General features: G+C 42.7%; 1 protein-coding gene across 5 annotated transcripts in view; it reads left to right on the top strand.

The window, feature by feature from the left end:
- Positions 1-22,477, top strand: part of kif1aa (kinesin family member 1Aa) — a 320,477-nt gene that overhangs the window by 198,320 nt on the left and 99,680 nt on the right. For all 5 annotated transcript variants that reach the window (XM_059949994.1, XM_059950017.1, XM_059950003.1 and 2 more), the window contains 4 exons: positions 3,501-3,594; positions 4,063-4,211; positions 4,984-5,162; positions 6,206-6,343. In XM_059949994.1, the coding sequence (XP_059805977.1) occupies positions 3,501-3,594; positions 4,063-4,211; positions 4,984-5,162; positions 6,206-6,343 (560 nt within the window). The remainder of the gene's footprint in view (positions 1-3,500; positions 3,595-4,062; positions 4,212-4,983; positions 5,163-6,205; positions 6,344-22,477) is intronic.

The following is a 22,477-nucleotide window of genomic DNA, read 5'->3' as shown; positions in this document are numbered from 1 at the left end:
TTGATCCAAAGATCTGTTTCCATGCTGTATGATTTTATAACTCGGTGACTGTCTCTGGTTGCATGGAAATTGTGATGGCTTGGCGTCTATCTCAATCATTGTAGTCTGAGTGTGAGCCAGAGGTCAGAGAGTGTGCAGCCAGAGCCTGGGTGGTGCAACCAGAACCAGGTTGGGTTGGAACCCCAGGGGTCAGGAAAGTGATAGAATTTGTAGCCTTTAAACTCCCTGAGTTCTCAGAAACTGTATTGTCCTGCATTGCAACATGTCAGAAAACTTAAATAAAATATGACTATGTATTAATAAGATTGACTTCCCAAATGCCAGAAAATTAGCTAGTCCAGCATTACTAAAATCTTGAGGGTGTTGAATTATTGGAGTTACTGGGTGGTGAATCTATGAAATTCATTGTCACTGACAGCTGTAGAGGCCACGTCGTTAGGTATATTTAAAGCGGGGGTAGATAGGTTGTTGATTAGTAAGGGCATCAAAGGTTACAGGGAGAAGGCAGGAGAATAGGGGTGAGAAGCATAATGATTCAGCCATGATAGAATGGCGGAAGAAACTCAATGGGCAAATGGCCCAACCCTGTTCCTATGTCTTATTGAAGTGAATAAATTGTGAAACAGGGACTGTTCTCCTCTGAGAAAGGAGAGTGGATAAGATTTAATGTACCTGTTTAAAAAGAACTTTTTCTATTGTCTCTAATCTGCAACCAAGGACGTAAGGTTCAGATGATTTACAAAGAGCTAGAGACAACACGAGAGAACAGACTTTAAGCTACACGTGGTTGGGATTTGCATCATACTGCTAGATAGGTGGTGGATGGTTGGTCTTCTAACCATTCACCATTGCTCTTTGCGCCCTTAGAACATGGAACGTTGGACAGTACAACATAGAATGGGCCCTTTGGCCACCATGTTGTGCCAAACTTTTAACCTACTTATTATCAATCGAACCCTTCCTTCCAACATAGCCCATAATTCTTCACTTTTCTTTCATCTTGTGTCTATCTAAGAATCTATTAAATGCTCTTAATGTTTCATCTGGCAAGGCGTTCCAGGCACCCACCACTCTTGCTGTAAAAAACCTACCCCTAGCATCTCCTCTAAACTTTTCTTCTGAACTCCTCTAAAATGTCCTTTGGTATGAACCATAGCCACCCTGGAAAAAAAGGAGCGAACTGTCCATCCTATGTATGCCCCTTACACTCCTCAATCCAGTCACGTCTCACCTTCCTTTGGTCCAAAGAGAAAAGTGCTAGTTCGCTCCACCTTTCCTTATAAGGCATACTTTTAGGTATCCAGAATCCTGCGTCATTTGTGCTCATTGTCATCAAAGTGTTAACAGTAGGACACTGTTGGAAGGCTGGTGGATGTCCTTCAATAGGTAATTGGATAATTCCCAGAAAACATCAACTTGTAGGGATATATGGACAAGATGGTTCTTTACAAGAGCCACCACAGACTTGGTATCCTAAATGGCCATCTTCAGTATTGAGGTAATAATAATATCACTTCTTAAAGTGGGGAGAAGAGGTATAAATTGTAAGTAAATTTATTATCAGTGTATATATATGTCATCATGTGCAACCCTGAGATTCATTTTCTTGCGCACACACTCAGTAAATCCATAATAGAATAATAAGCATAATAAATTAATGAAAGACCACACCAACTTGGGTGTTCAACTAATGTGCAAAAGACAAACTGTAAATACAAAAGAAATATATAATAATAATAAATACATGAGCAATAAATATGGAGAACCTGAGATGAAAAGCCCTTGAAAGTGAGTCCATAGGTTGGGGGAACATTTCAGTGATGGGGCAAGTGAAGTTATCCCCTCTTGTTCAAGAGCCTGATGATTGAGGGGTGGTAACTGTTTCTGATCCTGATGGTGTGAGTTCTGAGGCTCTTGAACAGTTTTTCTGATGGCTGTAGCAAGAAGAGAGCATAATCTGGGTGGTGAGGGACTCTGGTAATGCTTTCCTGCGACAATGCTCCATGTAGATGTGCTCAATGGTGGGGAGAGATTTACCTATGATGGAGTGGTACATAAACATTTCTCAGGATTTCCCATTTTCATAGCAGGCTGCGATGCAGCCAGTCACTGTACTCTCCATCACACATCTATAGAGGTTTGTCAGAGTTTCAGATGTCATGCCAAATCTTCTCAAACTCCTAAGGAAGTAGAGGTGCCAATGTGCTTTTTTTATAATTGTGCTACTTGCTGGGCCCAGGACAGGTCCTCCAAAATGGTGACCCTGCAGAATTTAAAGTTTCTGATCCTCTCCAGCTCTAATCCTCCGATGAGGACCTTGGGTTTCTTCCTCCTCAAGTCAGTAATCAACTTCTTGCTCCTGCTGACGTTGAGTGAGTGGTTGTGACTGTGGCACCAGTCAGCCAGAAACAGGCATTAGCAATGGTACCGAAATGGAATCTGATCTGGGGAACGTTAATCCTAGGCACATTGTGGCAGCGAGTCAGATCCAAGATTTAAGAAGGCTTTGTGAAGGAGGTGGAAAGTAGGAAGGATGGATCTGCAGGTGCATGAGAGATACCCCCACCCAGACAATCAAAAGTGCCAGAGATAGATAGCTTCAGCGGTCAGTGCAGGATACCCCAAGGTCTAGATGCAGTACTGCCAGAGGTTAATAACCTTGCACATTCACATGTTTTGCTGCAACCCCTAACTCTGCACCACTGTCAGCCCCACATCTATATCTTGCAGCGTGCACAATTGTTAACTGCATTATCCAAACACACTTCAGAGGGTGCCATTGCAGGAGGGGGTAATGTACAACCACAAGAGATAACCAGAAGGTGACAGACATGTAGCATGCCTTTGGAATGTCTGCTGATGGGATGGTGACTAGTCATCGTACCTGATCCCCTTTCTCACTTCCAGAACCACCTTGACTCATGCTGCCTTCTCCTCCCTGTGCTCTTGATAATCTAACCCTGATCCCCTTCCCCTTTCTCCATCTCCCTCCTCACATTTCATCTTTTTGCCTTCCTCATTCCAATTGCTCAAGAACTGCAACTTAGCCTGGTGTTTGGAATATCACAAAGAGGACTATATAACAGAATGCATAAATGCTCAATTTCATCCCACAACCGTCAGCTGAGATTTTGGTGAGATGCATGATTTAGAGGACAGCAGTTGGTAATCAGCAACCAAAAGGCCTGTGCAAATAAAAATTACCTGAAACAAAGGTAAATTTAATTATTCCAGGCTCAAAGCATTTCTCCTCTAGATTCATTTCAGTCAATACTAGCTGTTGTGAATTATTTTTGCTCACTCACAAAACCAGTGGATTTTTTCTAATTTCATGGCAATGAATGATGCTAGCTGATTAAAGAAGTCAAGGTAACATATTTGGAGAAGGAATTTTATGTGCAATAGCCACTTGAGGTGCTGGAAATCTTAATTTTCAGCATTAATAATGTTGGCTGCAGAAGTTAAGAGCTTTTCAACGCTTCTTTTGTCTACTATTCCAGGACTATGAAAGCAGACTAGAAGCTTTACAAAAGCAGATGGATTCCTGTTTTTACCAAGACAATGCACAGGAAGATGAAGAACCAGAGGAGGAAGGTGAGGGAATAGTCCTATCCATTTTTGGTTTTGTTTCTCTTTTATCCAGTGTTCTCAGTGCTGTCAGCAAAGAAGCTGGTGGGGAAGATCAGAAGATTGCTGCAGCAAATGCAGAACCACCTAACTCATTCAAGAGTACTCTGGGCTTGGGCACTCAGCTCTGGTCCAGGAAGGCAGAGAAACTCAAAGGGAATGTCATTAAGAGGATTTTCAGAGGCTTGTCATTTCTCAGAGCTCTATGATCCAAGTTTTTGTTGCTGTTAGCCCAGTTTCATTGCATTTTGTCAAAAATAGATTAAACGACTTGAATGATGACAGGCTACAATGTCCTCTCACACTCTGGGACAAGGAGGTACAGTTGCTCACACACTGTCCTGTCACACTCTGAGCTTTTGTTTCAATTTACCAGTCCTGACCCCTGTGTTTTTTTTCTCTACAATTACTTCCTCATTTTGTTTTTCTACACAGTGCAATGGACGGAGCGGGAGTTTGAGCTGGCACTGTGGGCATTCCGTAAGTGGAAGTGCTACCAGTTTACATCCTTGCGGGACCTGCTTTGGGGCAATGCCATCTTCCTGAAGGAGGCCAATGCTATTAGCGTCGAGCTGAAGAAAAAGGTAGTTGCCTGTGTTTCAGCAGCAGAGAAATTTATACAGTAGTGTTGTCATTTAAGCTACTCTGGTTACCAGCTGTGAATGGGTGAAGCTAAGGCTAAAACAAAATACCATGTCTCTTATGCAGTTACAATGAGGTCCTTATGACTGGCAGGTTGTTATGTAGGAAGTTGTAAGTTTATCAACAGATCTGATAGCTTAACTGTAAACCTGATCAGGGGTATACCATTTACTGATATACTGATCAGGGTCAAACCATTTTAAGGAAAATCCAGAAATAAAGTAGACTGAGCTATATGCCCTTGGTATCTTTTTAAGCTGACCCACCCAGAGAGGAATAGATCTAAGTTGAAGAGAGAGAGTGAAATGAGATAACAGTGCAAATTGTTGGCAACATGGAACCTATATTGAACTATTAGAGTGGAGTTAAATTAACAAATTTTCTAAAGGCAGTTGAACGGTCCTGCAGAAAAAGGAAAGAAATGGAATTCTGTCTCAGTTCCAAAGAATGTCTTTTAATGGCTGTGTACATATTGAAGGTAGGCTGAATCAGCTTTAAGAAACGTTGAAGGAAGAATGTGAGCATTATTACCTTTTTACAAAATGCAACTTTTTTAACGAGTGAAAGAAAGGAAAGGTTTCTATAAAAGGAGGTGCTAACCAAATGCAAAAAGGCTCAGATATCCCTTTAATCACAGGGTCACCAGATGTGTAAATGTTTGGAAGGAAGACCCATTGAAACTTGCTTCAATAGTGTGGCCTTCTCTTTGAACAGGTGCAATTCCAATTTGTGCTCCTCACGGACACACTATACTCCCCTCTGCCTCCTGACCTCATGCCCCCAGATGCAGTTAAGGACAGAGAGAAGCGTCCATTTCCACGCACTATTGTGGCCGTGGAAGTCCAAGACCAGAAGAATGGAGCAACACACTACTGGACCCTGGAGAAGCTCAGGTACGGGAAGAGAGCTTTGAATTCTACTACTGCACTGTAGTCTCCTCAAGCTATGCCCACTTTGAAGAAGTCATTCTCCTCTCTTCTACAGCAGTTCTATGAGACCCTCTCCCACCACTCTCGTTGTGCAATGATCTTGACCCAAAATGTAGATGTCTACTTTCCTGGACAGATACTACCTGACCACTGAGTTCCTCCAGGTTCCAGAGTCTGCAATATCTTGTTATGATGACATTGATCATAAAAACCCTTTGGTTTCACTAACATCCTTCAGGGCATGAGCTTGGCTGTTCTTACCCAGTTGGGCTTACATTTATTTTTCCAGACTCTTTACACTATAGTTGACTCAGACAGTGCTCTGAAATATTCAGCAATCCATTCAGTTCTGGGACAACTCAATTTGGGCAGTAAACAGTGAATTGCCACTGACAGCTATCCTGAGACAAGTATCTGAAAATTAAATCCCTTCCTGAATTTTGGCAGCATGTCCATTTAAGGAGCAATGTACCCAAGCTCTCATTGTAAAGTGTAGCCTTTAATTTAATTCATGGGTTCATATTACCCTGCAATTAATCAAATTGAAAACTGCTATTAGAATCTAATTGGCTTTTCTCAACCTCTCAATTTTTTTTCTGTGTTTTATTGTCCATCCAACTTAAATAACTTAATAACTCCGTTAGTAGCATCAGTAGTGTTAATTGGGAACATTTACATGGATATTAAAATTATTCAAACAAAGAATCCAGCAATTAACATCTAACAGAGGCCAGGCATTAACCATGTTTGCTTTTTTTGTGTCACCTTTCTCATTATTGAAATCATCTGCCCTTGATTTAGCCCACCTCCTTCATTGGTTTGTTGAATTTTTTGTATCTCTGTCTACATAAACCACTCTCTAGCTTGCGCCACTGTACCAGAGATGTAAAAGAAATTTCCATGGAGCAATATTTACCCCAAGAACTTGAATGAATCCTTGTCTGTTTGGTGCTTGTGCCTGTAAAGATGTGGCTCAGACTGGTGTGTTTGACTTGTACCTCCTGCAGGCAGAGACTGGATCTAATGCGTGAGATGTATGACCGTGCTGCTGAAGTGCCTTCCAGTGTGGTTGATGACTGTGATAACGTTATGACCGGTGGGGATCCATTTTACGATCGTTTCCCATGGTTCCGGTTGGTCGGAAGGTAAGAGCACAATGCAGTTCTTTTATAGCATTTGTTTACCATGAAAAATAATATTTGTAGTGGTATATAGAGATGAGCAGTGAAGCCAGGCTAATTTGAATTTCCAGTTCCAGTTTCAATTGATGTCTATTACAAATTAGTTTTTCCCTCTTCATTCAATTGATATGATGGAGCCCAGAAACAATGTATCAATGTTTAATGATTTACACTGAAAAACAGCTCTTTTCTTTACAGTGAATAATAGCTTTACACCTGCATATGTGGATCAAGTTACAGAAAGACACTGCTCATCCCTAGTATAGTCTCCGTGGAAATAGCAACAGGACGTTGAGAGAAGTGGCTGTCCTCTCTGGAACTTGACTGTGTGTTATTTCTCTTTGGAGCCTCAAAATGTTTTGACCTGAATGATGCTGAAGCTTTCTCTACAGTCCAGCCTGTAGTATGGGTCTCTTCCTTAGATCAGAAGGACTTGGCAAATCCAAGTGTTGGCATCCAAACTGAATGGCATTAAAAGCTACAATATTCCTCCATCAATGTCCAAAGTTTTGCTGTCAGCTCCAGGTTGTAAATTGAGAAGATAACAGGTGTACTATACATTTTCTAGGGTTAGACAGTGGTTTCAATAGGAGCATGGCCATCACATATACTGTATTTTCTGTGCATCTTATATTTGTTCTCTGGGTTTGGGACAAACTAGAAAAATTGCATTTATTTCCCTAATTTTCCTGAGAAAAAGATGGAAACTTTCTTTTTGACCTTCTGCACTCCTTGAGAAGCCTCTGTGATGTTAAGTAGCATAATTCAGGATATTGATACAGACACAACAAAGATGGTGGTATGCTTAGTAGATTTTGAGCTTAGTCAATATTTGTAGAGAGGCATTCTCTTAATACTTTTTCTATGTCTATTACCTTTTGTCAACTTTCAAATTTGAATTTTTCTATGTTACTGCATCAGTATCTTGGCCCCCTGTCCAGTCCTTCATTACTAGGAAAGTTGCAAGCTCACATCACTTCTTGAGGCAGCAGGGTTGTTTCAGGAGCATGACGTCTAATCAAATAGACAAGGCAATCAAGGACAGCAAGGAAATTGGACAACATGTCTTCTATTCTGCATATTGAGTGTGTGGTCACACATGCATTGCATTCATATACATGCTCAGTGTAGGCAACCATTCTGCAAATCTGACTTTAGACCTATTTTACCAAATTGATTTATGACCATCTAGCTCATTGCGTTAACCTTACTATAGCAGCAGATGGACCCCATTTACAGTACCTGTGCCACTAGACTCTCCCCAACAACAAATCACATTCACTGTTAAAAGGAAAAGAATTCTCCTTCACAGTTTGTTAATTAATGAATAGCTGGGTAAAACATAAGTTAGACCTGTTCAAAGTGAAACATTTGAAGTTAAGGCATTTGATAGGCAGTGTTGACTTTTGTGTGCAAGAGCTAGGAGCTTTACTTGTAACTTGACTGGGTGTAGGAGTAGATGGGCAACAGTTTACAGAGAAGGCAGAAGAAGAAGGAGTACAGCCAGGAGAATTAACATCAAGAGCAGTGACAGTGGCAGAGGGAGTCTGAGCTGTCATCCTGAAGGAGAACTGCTGGTTCATGCTCCATTACGGCACAATCAATGCCCCACATCACACTACATCAATGCTAGGACTCTGTTATGCAGCAGATTACTGCAGTGCTATAATGCTTATTCGAACACGGGTATCATCTTCTTAGGAAGTCCTTCAAGGTCAAGGATGACTTGTTTTCAATTGAGTTCTATGAGTGGCTGATGAGGCCACTACGGGTCCATAGATTGTTACAGGTGAGACAGGAGTTGGTTGATGATTGTATATGAGGTAATGAACCCATTCTATCATCTATATTGGCTTTCTGTGTCCTACCAGTGCACCACCATAAGGCACTTGTGCTGCTTCAAATGCTCCTTTTCCACTTTGTGGTCATTGGCCAGGAATATCCAGGAGCCAATGGGGATCTTGCACTGTTTCATGCAGATCTTGAAACATTTCTACCATCCACACAATTATTTCCTCCTGTGTTGGAACTTGCAGTAGATTATGTTTACAACGTCTGGTGTTGGACATGGTAGGGCTTAGTCTGCTTGAAGTTCAAAGTAAATGTTCTTGTATATCACCACAAACAACCCAGAGATTCATTTTTCTTGTGGGCATACTCAATAAATCAATAGAATAATAACCATAACAGAATCAATGAAAGACCACCCAACTTGGGCATTCAACGAGAGTGCAGTAGACTCTGCAAAATACGAAAAGAGGAAATAATAATGATAATAAATAAATAAATAAACAATAGGTATCAAGAACATGAGATGAAGAGTCTTTGAAAGTGAGTCCATAGATTGTGGGAACATTTCAATGATGGGACAAGGGAAGTTATCCCCTTTTGCTCAAGAGTCTGATGGTTGAGGGGGAGTAACTGTTCCTGAATCTGATGGTGTGAGTCCTGAGGATCTTGCACCTTCTACCTCATGCAACAATGACAAAAGAGCATGGCCTGGGTGGTGGTGGTGGTCCCTAATGATAGATGTTGCTTCCCTGTGACAGTGTTTCATGTTAATGTGCCCAGTGTTTGGAAGGGCTTTATCATTGATGCATTGGGCATTATCTACTACTTTTTGGAGGATTTTCCAAGGGTATTGGTGTTTCCATACCAGACTGTGATGCAGACAGTCAATATACTCTCCACCACACATCTATAGAAGACTATTAAAGTTTTAGATGTCTTGCCTAACCTCCACAAACTCCTAAAGAAGTAGAGACACTGCTGTGCTTTGTTCATAATTACACTTGTGTGCTGGACCCAGGACAGGTCCTTTGAAATAATAACATGTAGACATTTAAAGTTGCTAACCTTCCCCACCTCTGATTCTCTGATGAGGACTGGCTCATGGACCTCTGGTTTCCTTCTGAAGTCTATAATCAGCTCCTTGATCAGACAGGTTTTCAATCTCCCTCCTATATGCTGATTCATCACCATCTTTGAGTCAGCCTACAACAGTGATGTCATCAGCAAACTTGAATATGGCATTGGAGTTGCGCTTAGCTACACAGTCATAAGTTTAAAGTGAGTAGAGCAGGGGGCTAAGCAAACAGCCTTGTGATGCACCTGTGCTGATGGAGAGTGTGGAGGAGATGTTGTTGCCGATCCAAACTGACTGGAGTCTGCAAGGAAGGAAAATCCAGGATCCGACTGCACAAGGAGGTATTGAAGCCTTAATTTTGAGAAGTGGAGGCATTTGAGTGTTTTCAACACTGGGAATGTTTTCAGGGAAAGGATGATAACGGATGCATAATACAAAGCAGTGAAAGTCATGGGAAATGGGTTTGTTGCTGTCTGGTGAGTTTACAGGAATGGCAGAATCAGTAGGTTTGGGGGAACGTTACAATATCCAGAACAGAATCAGGGTATTAAACCGCCCACTTTCATCCGTTCTCTGCCTTGGTTTCCTCCAAGTGTCCAAAAGCTGTTGAACTGTTTCCATCTTCACTTCAGATAAAGAGTCCTTCCATTTTAAAAGATGAAGTCATGCCTTCAGTCAGTGCCAGTCAGCTTCAGCTGATGGGCTAGTGAATAAACAGTGTAATCCTCGCTGCAGGCCTTTCCAATTACAGTGAGAGAGCAGACACAAGTTAAAGCCGTCACTTGCTTGCACTAGGTCAGACTGGTTTGAATTTTGTAGTTCACGCCCACATTTTCCAGTTTATCAGACTGATTTATTTCCCAGAGTTTGCAGGAGTTGCTCACAATCCATCAGTGTCTATCCTCTGGGATCTAAATCACAGCAATTTTACTTACTGAGATCCTCTTGTGCCTACTTGTTTCTAATATTACGCTCTTAAACTTGAACACATCTAAACCTATAATACTAAGGAATTTCTCACATGTCAGGGATGCTATCTTTTGTATATAATGATTTGCCTTGGAAGGTTGAAATCAAAAAATTATTTCAATACAAGGACTCTGAGTTATGACCAACAATTACTCCTCAGGAAACATTAATAATCTTTCATTCTGTTCACAAAGAATGTAATTTGATCTTTTACTTTTTCAAAGTGCAGTTTTTCTTTATTTCCTTTACTCTATCCTTTGCTTTTATCATTACTTCTCTCGTTCTTTCTTATTCCTTTCATTCTTCCTTCCGTTCACTTGGCACAGAGCAGGTCCTTACTCTAATATAGGGTTCCACTCGGTCGTACTTGCATTCCTTTATCTGCTGACTTAAATGTTAAAGACTCTTGCCTGACCAATGGTCCATTCCTGATCTCCTGGCATTGTTTACGGTAATAAAATGTAGTAAGGTGACAGTCACAGAGTAGCTGATTGTATCCTCTGTGAGGGAGATCAGAGCTGAACAACCTCCAACTCCTCACCCAGTTCACGCCTGGTAGAGTACTGATGCAGTCTCTCGTCAGCTGTCGCTTTGACTCCACAGATGCTGCTTAACCCGCTGAGTTCCTCCAAACAAGTTACAACTCAGCACCCCTCTGTCCTGATGATATCTGGGCTAGGGAGAGGCCATTTGGCCCTTCACTGCACTTCTCAGGAAAGACTTGATGTCTGATCCTAACTCTTTTCTCCTGATTCACAACACATTTGATTCTGCCGGGCGGTTCCTTCAGAGTCTGGAATCTGTCAGCCTTGAAGATACCTATCCACCCAGCCATCAGGAGTGTACACTGGATACGCAGGAGCACAGTGGATAAGTTAATTAATAAGTTCATTAGTTCATTAATGAAGCATAACTTATAATCATAAGTTCAAGTGTCTGTTAATCAAGAAGCTTTGCATTATGACAACAAGGGAATTTAAATTTAAGTAATGAAGTCAGATTGTTTTAAAAATCTATCTGGTTAATTAATGTTGCAGGGTCATACAATACAGGAACAGGCCCTTCAGCCCATCATCTCCATGCTGACTTCAAATACCTATCCACTCTAATCACATTTCCTCACTCCAGGTCTGTAACTTTCAATACCGTGGCAGTTCAAGTGCTCATCTATATCCTTTTTAAATGTCATGAAGGTATCTCAGGCAGTGTGTCTCAGTTCCAGCCCTCCTTTGGCTGACCAAGTTCTTCCTCAGATCCTTTCTAAATCTCTTACCCTTAAGCTGCACCTTTGTGTATGGAATACCTCTGCTGTGGGAGAAGGTTGCTTATTGTCTACCCCTTAGACCAGGGGTCAGCAACCTTTACCACTGAAAGAGCCACTTGGACCCGTTTCCCACAGAAAAGAAAACACTGGGAGCCGCAAAACCCGTTTGACATTTAAAATGAAATAACACTGCATACAACGTTTTTTTTGCCTTTATGCTATGTATAAACAAACTATAATGTGTTGCATTTATGAAATTGATGAACTCCTGCAGAGAAAACGAAATTACATTTATGCATGCAACAAAAACATTTTGAACTCCGAAAAAAAGACGTTGGGTTGAAAGTTACTTTTAAGTAAAATACTCAATGTCTATTTGAGTCCTTCTTGTATTTATGAAAAACGCCGAACTTAAATTTTCCGCCAGCAGCAAACCAAAAATAACATCAGCCAGCTGTCAGCCTGAAAAATAAAAGGACTATTTCATTGAACAATGAAAAAATATGAATATACATAAAATAATAGGCAATTAAAATATTTATCATACTTGGTTAATGGGATTTCTGCTCCTGGACCTCAGCGCACAGCGTCTGCACATCAGGGCTGTATGACGTCACCTTCATCTTTACACAGGATCGCAAGCTGTCATCTGTGAGGCGTGCACGATGTTTGTTTTTAATAAAGTTCATGTTGGAGAACACCTGCTCACTTACATATGTGGATCCAAAGATCGACAGGACTCAAAGCGCATACTTTTTAATGTTTACATAAATGTCGGGCATAGCATTCCATGTTTCGAACACAAGTTTGTCCGGTTTTGGAAGGTTTTCAATATCACTCCATTTGTGTTTCTGAGCAAGAACGGCCTTCTGACGGGCAACATCTTCAAGGTCTGCTGTCAAGCGTCTAAACTTGGACACCCATATGTCTTTGTCGGCTATGTCGGCCAGTTCCATCTCAAGATCAGGTTGACTCACACCTGACAATGCAGTCGTATTCAGTAGGGAAGGATCGATGCTTAAGGGAGTGACCGGGAAGGATAATGTGTTTTTTTCCTCTCTGAACTCACAGAAGCGTTTCCCAAACGATGTTTGCATTGCGATGATTGCAGAATGTAAATACTCCGAAATTATCATGTCGTGACCTTGTTTGAACTCTCTCAAATTGGGGAAGTGAGACAAAGTGCCTTTCTGTAAATCTCTGGCAAGCACTGTCAACTTGCGCTCGAATGCCAAAACATCCTCCAACATGTGCAGGGCTGTACGTCCTTACCCCTGAAGAGCTGTGTTCAGCGTGTTCAGGTGCGCTGTCATGTCTACCATGAAGTGTAGCTTTTCCAGCCACTCTGGCTGTTCCAGCTCAGGAAAGGTGAGCCCTTTGCTGCCCAGGAAAGTTTTCACTTCTTCCAGACACGCGACAAAGCGTTTCAGCACCTTCCGTCTGGACAGCCAGCGATAAAAACACGTTGTAGCGGTGTCAGTAAACTGCAGTCAAAGATAGCTTTATTCGAACTAAACAGCCTTGCTTTTAAGCCTCCCTCAACCCAGCCCCCATGGACGCAGATGCTGCAAAAGACGCGTACTCACAAACCCCCATAGGCTATCTCCCTTAGCCGGAATGCTGGCTAATTGTGAGCCGTTTCGGATGTGGCAGGAAATGTGTCGCCACACTTAGATTGTACAAGATCACCATAATCTTCAAATTTAGAATTACATTTCAAAAGCTAACAAACTAACATAAAATACATTTTAATTAAATACTGACCAATTATTTCCCAAAGCCACTTGGAGCCGCAGCACAGAGGTGAAAGAGCCACAAATGGCTCGGGAGCCGCAGGTTGCCGACCCCCGCCTTAGACCCTTCAGGGAACGTAATCTGATCTGGTAAGGTCCGTGAACCAACCAATCAACATGATGCCTTTTAACCATCTACTGAAATGGTGAGGAATCCACTACTCTTACGGGACAATTAAGGATGGTGCAATTAAATTAAATAAAATCATTACTAGCAAAGTCCACAGCCTTTGAACTAATGTGTTTTTAAAAATGCTGAGTTTGAGAACCCCTTAAAGTGATGGAATTATCCCCTGTTCTGGCTGATTCCTGAAATTTTGCCTCTTGGTTATAGACACCCAAGCCAGGACTAACAGCTTCTAGGCAGCAGTCTGTCAAGACTTCGGAGTACTCTGAGTTTCTAAAATCGTACAGCGAATGACTTGCTGAAGTATCAGGACATGTCGTAAGACATCACACAATGTGCCCCGACCACAAGGGTAGCAAGGCTGCCATTCACAGGTTTAGACAGCTGATGATCAAGGGTTCTGCCTGCCCCTCTTCTGCAGTTACGTCTCTGCCCGTGTGTCCTTGAAGAAGCAACATATCGTATCCATGGGTACGGTGAGGGATTTCTGGGACCGGTGGCTGGCACAGGGGCTTGACTATGTTCTGGATTGAGATGACATAATTTGAAACTTAAAAATAGTGCCTATCATGGAGTACTGTAATGTGGTAATAATGTGAAACTGTAATCACTAAATAAACCTCCTTTGGGAAAAAAATAAAATAGTGCAGCAAGTCTTACGCAAGAAGGAGACAGTGAAGCCATTATTTGTTTGGAGAAGGCAGCTGATCAGTGGCCATAAGGAAGCAGGGGTAAAAGTACTAAGGTTTGGTGCGCCAGAGTTAAGAGTTCAATCCCACCGTCCTTCGTCAGGAGTATGTATGTTCTCCCTGTGGAAGGCATGGGTTTCCCCTGAGTGCTCCGGTTTCCTCCCACAGTCCGAAGGCATGCTGGTTTGTAGGTTAATTGCTCATTGTAAATTGACCTGTGTTTAGAGTAGGGTTAAATCAGGGGTTTCTGGCACCATGGCTATTCCGCACTTTATTTCTAAATAAAATAAAAACATTAACGCCCGAGTGATGTGGAACAAAATGCCTAAAGGAGGGCAGTGGCTGATCATAGCAGAATAATATACTGTAGCTAAGGGAAACAGTACAATGCAATTCCTGGAATAAGGGGATTGGGTGGAGTGTTCAGCTTCTTATGTAGAGAGGGCATGCTGGGGATTCAGGCCCAGAACTGGAATGAGACTGACCATGACAGACACGCTGGACTGTAGGAGAGAATCTGTCATTCTGTGGGATGTCACAATATCACATTGTGAAGTATGTTTCATTCCATCGGTTCAGAGTGACACTTGCCTTGGAGTAGATGCTGCTGTAGAGAAATTTTGCGAAAATGTTTCAAGAAATATTACATCCTTACACATAGCATTTAATCTTTTGATAGTCCAGTTCATAGAAGTAACCAGCAAAGAAACTGGTAGAAAATCACTGTGTCACCAGTTAGTGAATTCTGAGTCACTGCAATAAAAAGATGAGTGTTCTCCTATCTAACGCAAGCCAGTGCAATCACTGACCCTGCACCACAAATCAGTGCAAACATTATCACTGCGCCACAAATCAGTGCAAACATTATCACTGCGCCATAAATAAGTGCAATCACTGACCCTGCACCACAAATCAGTGCAGTCACTGACCCTGCACCACAAATCAGTGCAAACATTATCACTGCGCCATAAATAAGTGCAATCACTGACCCTGCACCACAAATCAGTGCAAACATTATCACTGCGCCATAAATAAGTGCAATCACTGACCCTGCACCACAAATCAGTGCAAACATTATCACTGCGCCATAAATAAGTGCAATCACTGACCCTGCACCACAAATCAGTGCAAACATTATCACTGCGCCATAAATAAGTGCAATCACTGACCCTGCACCACAAATCAGTGCAAACATTATCACTGCGCCATAAATAAGTGCAATCACTGACCCTGCACTATAAATCAGTGCAATCACTGACCCTGCACCACAAATCAGTGCAAACATTATCACTGCGCCATAAATAAGTGCAATCACTGACCCTGCACCACAAATCAGTGCAAACATTATCACTGCGCCATAAATAAGTGCAATCACTGACCCTGCACCACAAATCAGTGCAAACATTATCACTGCGCCATAAATAAGTGCAGTCACTGACCCTGCACTATAAATCAGTGCAATCACTGACCCTGCACTATAAATCAGTGCAATCACTGACCCTGCACTATAAATCAGTGCAATCACTGACCCTGCACCATAAATCAGTGCAAACATTATCACTGCGCCATAAATAAGTGCAATCACTGACCCTGCACCACAAATCAGTGCAAACATTATCACTGCGCCATAAATAAGTGCAATCACTGACCCTGCACTATAAATCAGTGCAATCACTGACCCTGCACTATAAATCAGTGCAATCACTGACCCTGCACCATAAATCAGTGCAAACATTATCACTGCACCATAAATCAGTGCAGTCACTGACCCTGCACCATAAATCAGTGCAGTCACTGACCCTGCACCATAAATCAGTGCAAACACTGACACTGTCACAAGCCAGTGCAAGCACTGACCCTACTGACACAAGTCAATTCAAAAATACAAACTGTAACAGTGTGGACCAGTCAAAGCAGACAGAGGCACTGTGAAACAAGTCCAAGTGAACACAGACACTGTAGAACAGATCACTGATGCTGCACAAACAGATAGTATAGACAAACGTGGGGAGACCAGACAATGCAAACGCTGACACTGTGACCGCAATCTGTACAAACATCGACACGTTGACATCAATCAGTGCACCCAGTTATAGTGTGGCACCAGCCAGTGCAAACACTGTCACCAATGTACCAGTCATGACAGTGACATTGTGGAACAATTACAACAGTGATGACATTGTGGAACAGATCAGAGAAAAGAATGAATAAGGAACCAGTTTGTACAAACAGACATTGTGAAACCAATCATTGAAAATACTGACACTGTGGAATCTGTCAGTATGGATATTAAGGCTGTGGGCAAGGCTAATATCCACCTCTGATGTCAAAAGTATGTGAGGGGTCTGAGCAAAGGGAGGGAGGCCAAAATAAGAGGCTTGAGAGGGAGGTGTCTGACTTGCAGTCTTGTCTGGGTTGAGCCTTTGAGGACTCCCTCTTGTGGCAGTTGTGTCAAGAGAAGAAGGAAGTGTTGAGGCATTTATAGCTTGAGTAGTCTCAAGGCAGATATGTGAGGTCACAGTCTAGATGCTGTGTGATCTAGACTGTGCCTCATCATCCTCCTCCTCCTGGTAAAATGGCAGTGTGTCCAAGGCGGCTCATGGGGCTGCTGGCCACTGATGCTTCCTCCATCACAGATCCAGAGAGAACTGGTGCCTCCGTTCGTTCTTTTTACCAGACACTGTCTTCACCAGATCCTTCCAAGCAAAGATGCATGTAAAGTTTTGTGGGATGATCTACCGAAAGTTGGCCTCTGGTTGCCAAGTGCCTAGATATTCCATTGACGTTGGAGGAACTGACTGTAGCCCTGCAACAAGTCCAGAGGGGCAAATCCCTGGGGCTGTATGCGCTGACTGGGGAGTTCTGAGAGCCTTTTGGGCCATCCTGGGAGGCAACAATGTGAGGGTCTTGGGAGAAAGCCTGGTGACCGGAGACCTAGACAGTTGTAGTCCTGCTGCCTAAGAAGGGTAAATCGTCACTGCTTGAGCAACTGTCACCTGCTCTCTCACCTCAGAACAGTTTGCAAGATCTTTGCCTGAGCGATAGCCATTATTCAGGATTTTGTGCCGGCCCAAGTGATTCAGTCTGATCAGTCCTACGCAGACCCAGGCCAGTCTATTTAGTGCAACATTCGTTTGGTCCGGGACCTTGTCCACAAGTCCCAGAGGACTGGCATGTTGGTCACCTTCCTCTTCTTTGACAGGGTGGATCATGAATATCTTTTTAGGATAAGTTTGGACTTGGGCCACACCCTGCAGCCCTGCACTGATTCTGTATTCTGCATCCTGAAGATACGTGGTCCTTGTTGGTTTCCTTCTGCTTGGGAGTGCATCAGCGACATCCCACATCTGGCCAGATGTATTCCGTCCTCTTAGATCCGTTCCTGTGTCTTTTGGCACATGCTGACAACATGCTCCTCGTGGTCACAAACCCTCTTGACCTGCAGAGGATGTGCAAATGCCAGCAGGTTTTCTGCACTGCATCCTCCAGCCAGGATTAACTGGGAGAGATGTTTCAAACTCTTCATAGGTTAGTGGCAGCTAGCCTCCAATGGCAAGGGGTACCATGCACCTGCTCTATCTGGGGTCTACCTAAGTCCCACTGAGGAAACCTAGCTGGTGAAGCGGCTGGACTTAGAGACATAGATCTTTACCAGCAGTTTGCTGCACATAGGTCATCTGGTGACCCCTCTGTTGTTGTAATGGTTGAACACTTCTATGCTGCTCTCTATCTTTATCACTAGGACCCAGGGGAAGTTGGTGAATTTCTTCTGATCATTTCTGACCAATAGGATCACTGGTTGGTTCTGGGTTTCCCAATCAGGGAGGGTGCTCAATCATTGGTGCATCTGTATGCAGTTGATGACTCTGTCTTTAGTCCCCTTTGAGTCATCTACACTTTGAGCATCCTTCGAAGTAGCGGGTGACGTACTGACAGTATTTCACTGGGGACATAACCTCCAGGAGGACATGCAGCTCCCAGCAGCCAGCAGCAACTGTGCTGCTCTGAGGGTGTTACCTCATAGCCTATGCTGAGATATGGTGGCCTCCAGTCAGAGCATTCTTTCATTCTGAAGGAGAAACATTTTGACAGTGAGCACGGTTGGCTCCCATCCAGTTGAGAGGGTTGGGGTTGTAGACCAATTCTTCCTCAGCTTTTCCTGGGTTGGCCAGCATTCTCATCAGATCCAGACCCCAAAACTTCACTCAGGAGCTGGTCCCACATAAGGAGAACTATTTTTCCAAGGTACCCTTTATGCCATTCCATGCCGTACAGAAGAATTTTCTGTGCAGACATTCCCCTGCACACATCCTTGCTATCATCTGCCAGATGGACACATTATGGAATTTGATTCTGCCATATGACAGTGAGCAGGGTCCCCAGTGGAGATCTGTCTATTAAAGAGCCCACCCCTTTTATATCGGGGACCTGCAGTAGAGAGAGCTGCAGATTTTTCAGCCAGTTCACAGATACGCCTAATACCCATCGTTTCTACAGTCTGAGAGAATCCATGTTCCATTATATGAAATGTGAGAAACTGCAGCCTTTATTTGAAAGTTTGAAGGAGATGCTTCTTAAGTTTTGGATGCACTTTGGTCCGATGTTCTTGATCTTTGTAATCTTGTGTGGGGTTGGGGATGGTTTTCGGTTGAGGGATCCCTTTGCTAGTCTTTTCCTGGGCCTGGCCAAGGTGGCCATTCATATTCTAGGGAGCTGGCATTTGAAAGTTCTGCCTAATCCCTCCTCTCCAAGCTTATATCTATGTACTGATGTCTCTCATGAAGCTTCACACAGTGACAGCAGAAATCCTAGGAGGCTTTCTGGGACCAATGAATGCCCAGGGACATGACTGCATCCTGGTTAAGGATGGTCATGTATTGATTTGAAATTTAGCTAAATATATATTGAAATATGTGCTGCAAGTACTGTAGCCTTAGTAATGTTTTGAATAGAAAATCTCTTGTAATAAACTTACTTAAAAAAAACACTGACATTGTGAAGCCAGTCAGGTGTAATTACTGACACTGTGCAAATGTGACTCTGTAACACCGGTCAGTGGAACCAGTAACAAACTGGAACTGTTCAGTGCAAATACTAGCACTATGTCACTAGTCAGTGTGTTCAGTCTAACACTCTGACCCCAGTTAGTGCACATACAGGTACAGTGGAACCAGTCATTACAAATAATAATTTAACTCCATTCCTGGCAACATTGATACTGTTGCGCCTGTCAGTGCAAACATTAGACAGTGGAACAAATCAGTGTAAGCAAAAGCACTTGGTACCAGTCAGACACTGTAGCACTGCAAACACTACATTGTGCAGCCACTCAGCACAAACACTGAAGATGTGGCACTTTAGTGCAAACAGGGAATCTGTGGCACTAGTCTGTGCAAGTGTGGCACTGTGACAGCAGTGAATAGAAACATTGACACTGCAGGAGCCTGTTAGTGTAAACAGTGACAAAGAATTCCAGTGGGGCACCAGTAATGCAAACACTGACACTATAGCATCAGTCAAATCAATGTCTGAGAGAGGCACAGGACACTGCAGTCACTGAGTGAATAAAATACTGCTTGGTGTCGACATGATTAGGCACTGTGGCACTGCAGATGTTTGAATTAGTGTGACACTGGATCAGTGTGACAAAGTGTTGCATAATGACTGGATGAGTGTGACGCAGGGTAGCGCAGTCGTTAGACCTTGATGACACAACATAACATAACCATTAGATCAGTGTGGAGAAAGCACAGTTGGCTCACTTTGAAGGCATTCAGTGTATACACTCTCCCAGTGTGGCCCCAGGCAGTGTACTCACTGGGTGAGTGTGACACTAACTAGTACAATAACTGAGGCACTGTGAACTTTACATATAAATAAATGAAACTTTTGCAGAAGTGACCATTTAGCAACTTCTGCAGTCCTTCATTCAGTCAGAGTATTGCTGAAGGTTAACTTGCTGTTATTTTCCTGCACTCAGCCCATTTACCTTGATCCTCTCAGTATCATTCAATCTATGTCCTGACTCTTCTTTGGCTGCATTTCCACAGACTTCAGATGGAGAATTGCAAAGGTTCATTCAGTGAAGCGATAGTATTCCTGAATGGCCAACTCTTTGTTTTGAGATACGTGCCTTGCTAAACCCCTGAATACTGTACACATCAATGAATCATCTTTTTGAAGTTTAGAATATAAAGTGCAGACTCATTATCGTTTGTTTATTCATTTGTTCTCTGCCATGTTGTACAACGTGGGTGATCATGGTCTTTCCATGACCATGACTGTTCTTGCCAAATGTTTCTACTGAAGTGGTTTGCCATTGCCTTCTTCTAAGACAGTTGACCCCAGGCATTATGAATACTCTTCAGAGATTGTCTACCTGGTGTCAGTGGTCACATAGCCTGGACTTGTAATGTGCACCGCCTACACATACAACCATCCACCAGCTGCTCCCGTGGCTTCACATGACCTTGTTCGGGGGCTAAGCAGCCTTGCTCAAGGGTGAACTACAAGCTAGCAGAGGGAAGGAGTGCCTTACACCTCCTTTGGTAGAGACGTACTGCATCTCCACCCTGCCACCCAGAGATCCATTATAATCTTCCTAAACAATGAACATACCATCCCTGCAATCAATCTTCTGAACCTTTGCTGAACTCCCTCTGATGTAAATTTAGGCAAACCAGATGAGGGCTTACCAGAAACTAATTGGGGCAAGGTGCATTTTGTGCTTAACTTACAGTAGGTAACAGTATATCATTTGCCTTCCCAATCACTTGCTGCACCTGTCTGTTAACTTTCAATGATTTGTGTATGAGAATGATCAGGTCCTGTGAGCAGCAATGCCTTTCAATCACTCACCACTTACAAATGCTCCATCTTTGTACCAAATCCTTTCCCTGAAGTACCACACTAGATGCACATACCAAACAAAGACTAATTGCTGTAGTGGGTAGGGTCTCACATGAGGAAAGATGGACTGTCTGGGCTTGTGTACAATGGAGTTTAAAACAGTGAGAGAAATGTAATGTGTCGAATCCTAAAGGGTCTTGACAGGCTGAATGTGGAGAGCAACACACACAAAGTGCAGGTCAGGAAGCATCTATGGAAATGAATAGATAGTTGACATTTCAGGCTGAGGCCCTTCTTCTGTACTGAGAAGGAAGGGGCAAGATGCCAGAATAAAAAGGTGGGGGGGGGGGGGTGAGACTCACTCACACGGACTTTCACCGTGTGAAAACTATTTTGGACCTGGAGAGCCTCTATGAGGAAACAAGACGATTATGCATGACATTCCTACAGAATGGCTACAAGGTGAAGGAAATCAATCGGGCCCTTAAAAAAGCCAAAGGAAAAACAAATAAAATCTAACAACGGGGAGGAACCCACCTGTCTTCCTGATATTTCCATGGTTTCTGGACAGATTGCTAGAATCCTGAAGAAATGCTGGATTAATACCATCCACAAACCTTTCTCGAATCTATGGAATTTTAGAGGATGATAAGTTATGTCATCCATTGTCTGTGTAGTCACCTCCTTAAAAACTTCAGAATGCAGGCAATTGTGTTCTGGTGATTTCTTGCCTTTCTGTCCCACCAATCCCTCTGCAGTGTTACTGATGTTGATTTATTTAATTCTTCATTCATTTTAAGTCTCTTTACTTCCATTCTATCTGGGAGTTTTTCTGTTTCCCTGGCTGTAAAGTCAAAACCAAAAATAATTTCTCAGTGATTTCTTTATTTCTCAATCCTTTTTTCCTGCTTTTGTCTGAAAACTCCTTTAGTTAATCTTTTACTCGCTATATATCTCTAGAAGTTGTAGTAACCTGTTTTATGTTTCTTCTGAAGCTACATTCATATTCAACTTTGCCTTTCCATTTCATCCCTCTGCTGAAATCTAAAATGTAGTTTTCCTTTGTTCTAATTCCATCAATGTACTCCCACTCTGTATGAAACTGTCACTGCAATCATCAGGGAAGTGGTGAATGTCAGTCCAATTAGTTGTCATCAGTGCAATCATTTGATCAGTATCACACCAGCAGTTCTAATCAAAGCAGTTAATGGGTTGATGTCATACCAGTCACTGACTTCATGGCACAGTGTGACACCAGTTAGTGTAGTCCCCAAATCACTGTGGCGCCAAATGTTTCAATCATTAAATGAGTCAACAATCTATTCAATATATCAGCTTCGCATAAGTCGGACCAATCAGTGAACATTCATTGTCAGTGCAATCATTATGTGTGTGAGGTGAGCCAATGTGGCTACTGAGTGAGTACTACACAGTCAGTGTAAGCCACTCACTTCAACTTGGGATTTCATGCACCACATTGATAGATCAATTGAGTGGATTCTCCACAGTGCTTTACTTTGTCATTGTTTTGTAGTACCACC

The sequence above is a fragment of the Hypanus sabinus genome, chromosome 2, assembly GCF_030144855.1.
Source record: "Hypanus sabinus isolate sHypSab1 chromosome 2, sHypSab1.hap1, whole genome shotgun sequence".
NCBI lineage: Eukaryota > Metazoa > Chordata > Chondrichthyes > Myliobatiformes > Dasyatidae > Hypanus > Hypanus sabinus.
Note: the sequence above shows the minus strand (reverse complement) of the source record. Positions and strands in the feature narration are given on the sequence as shown.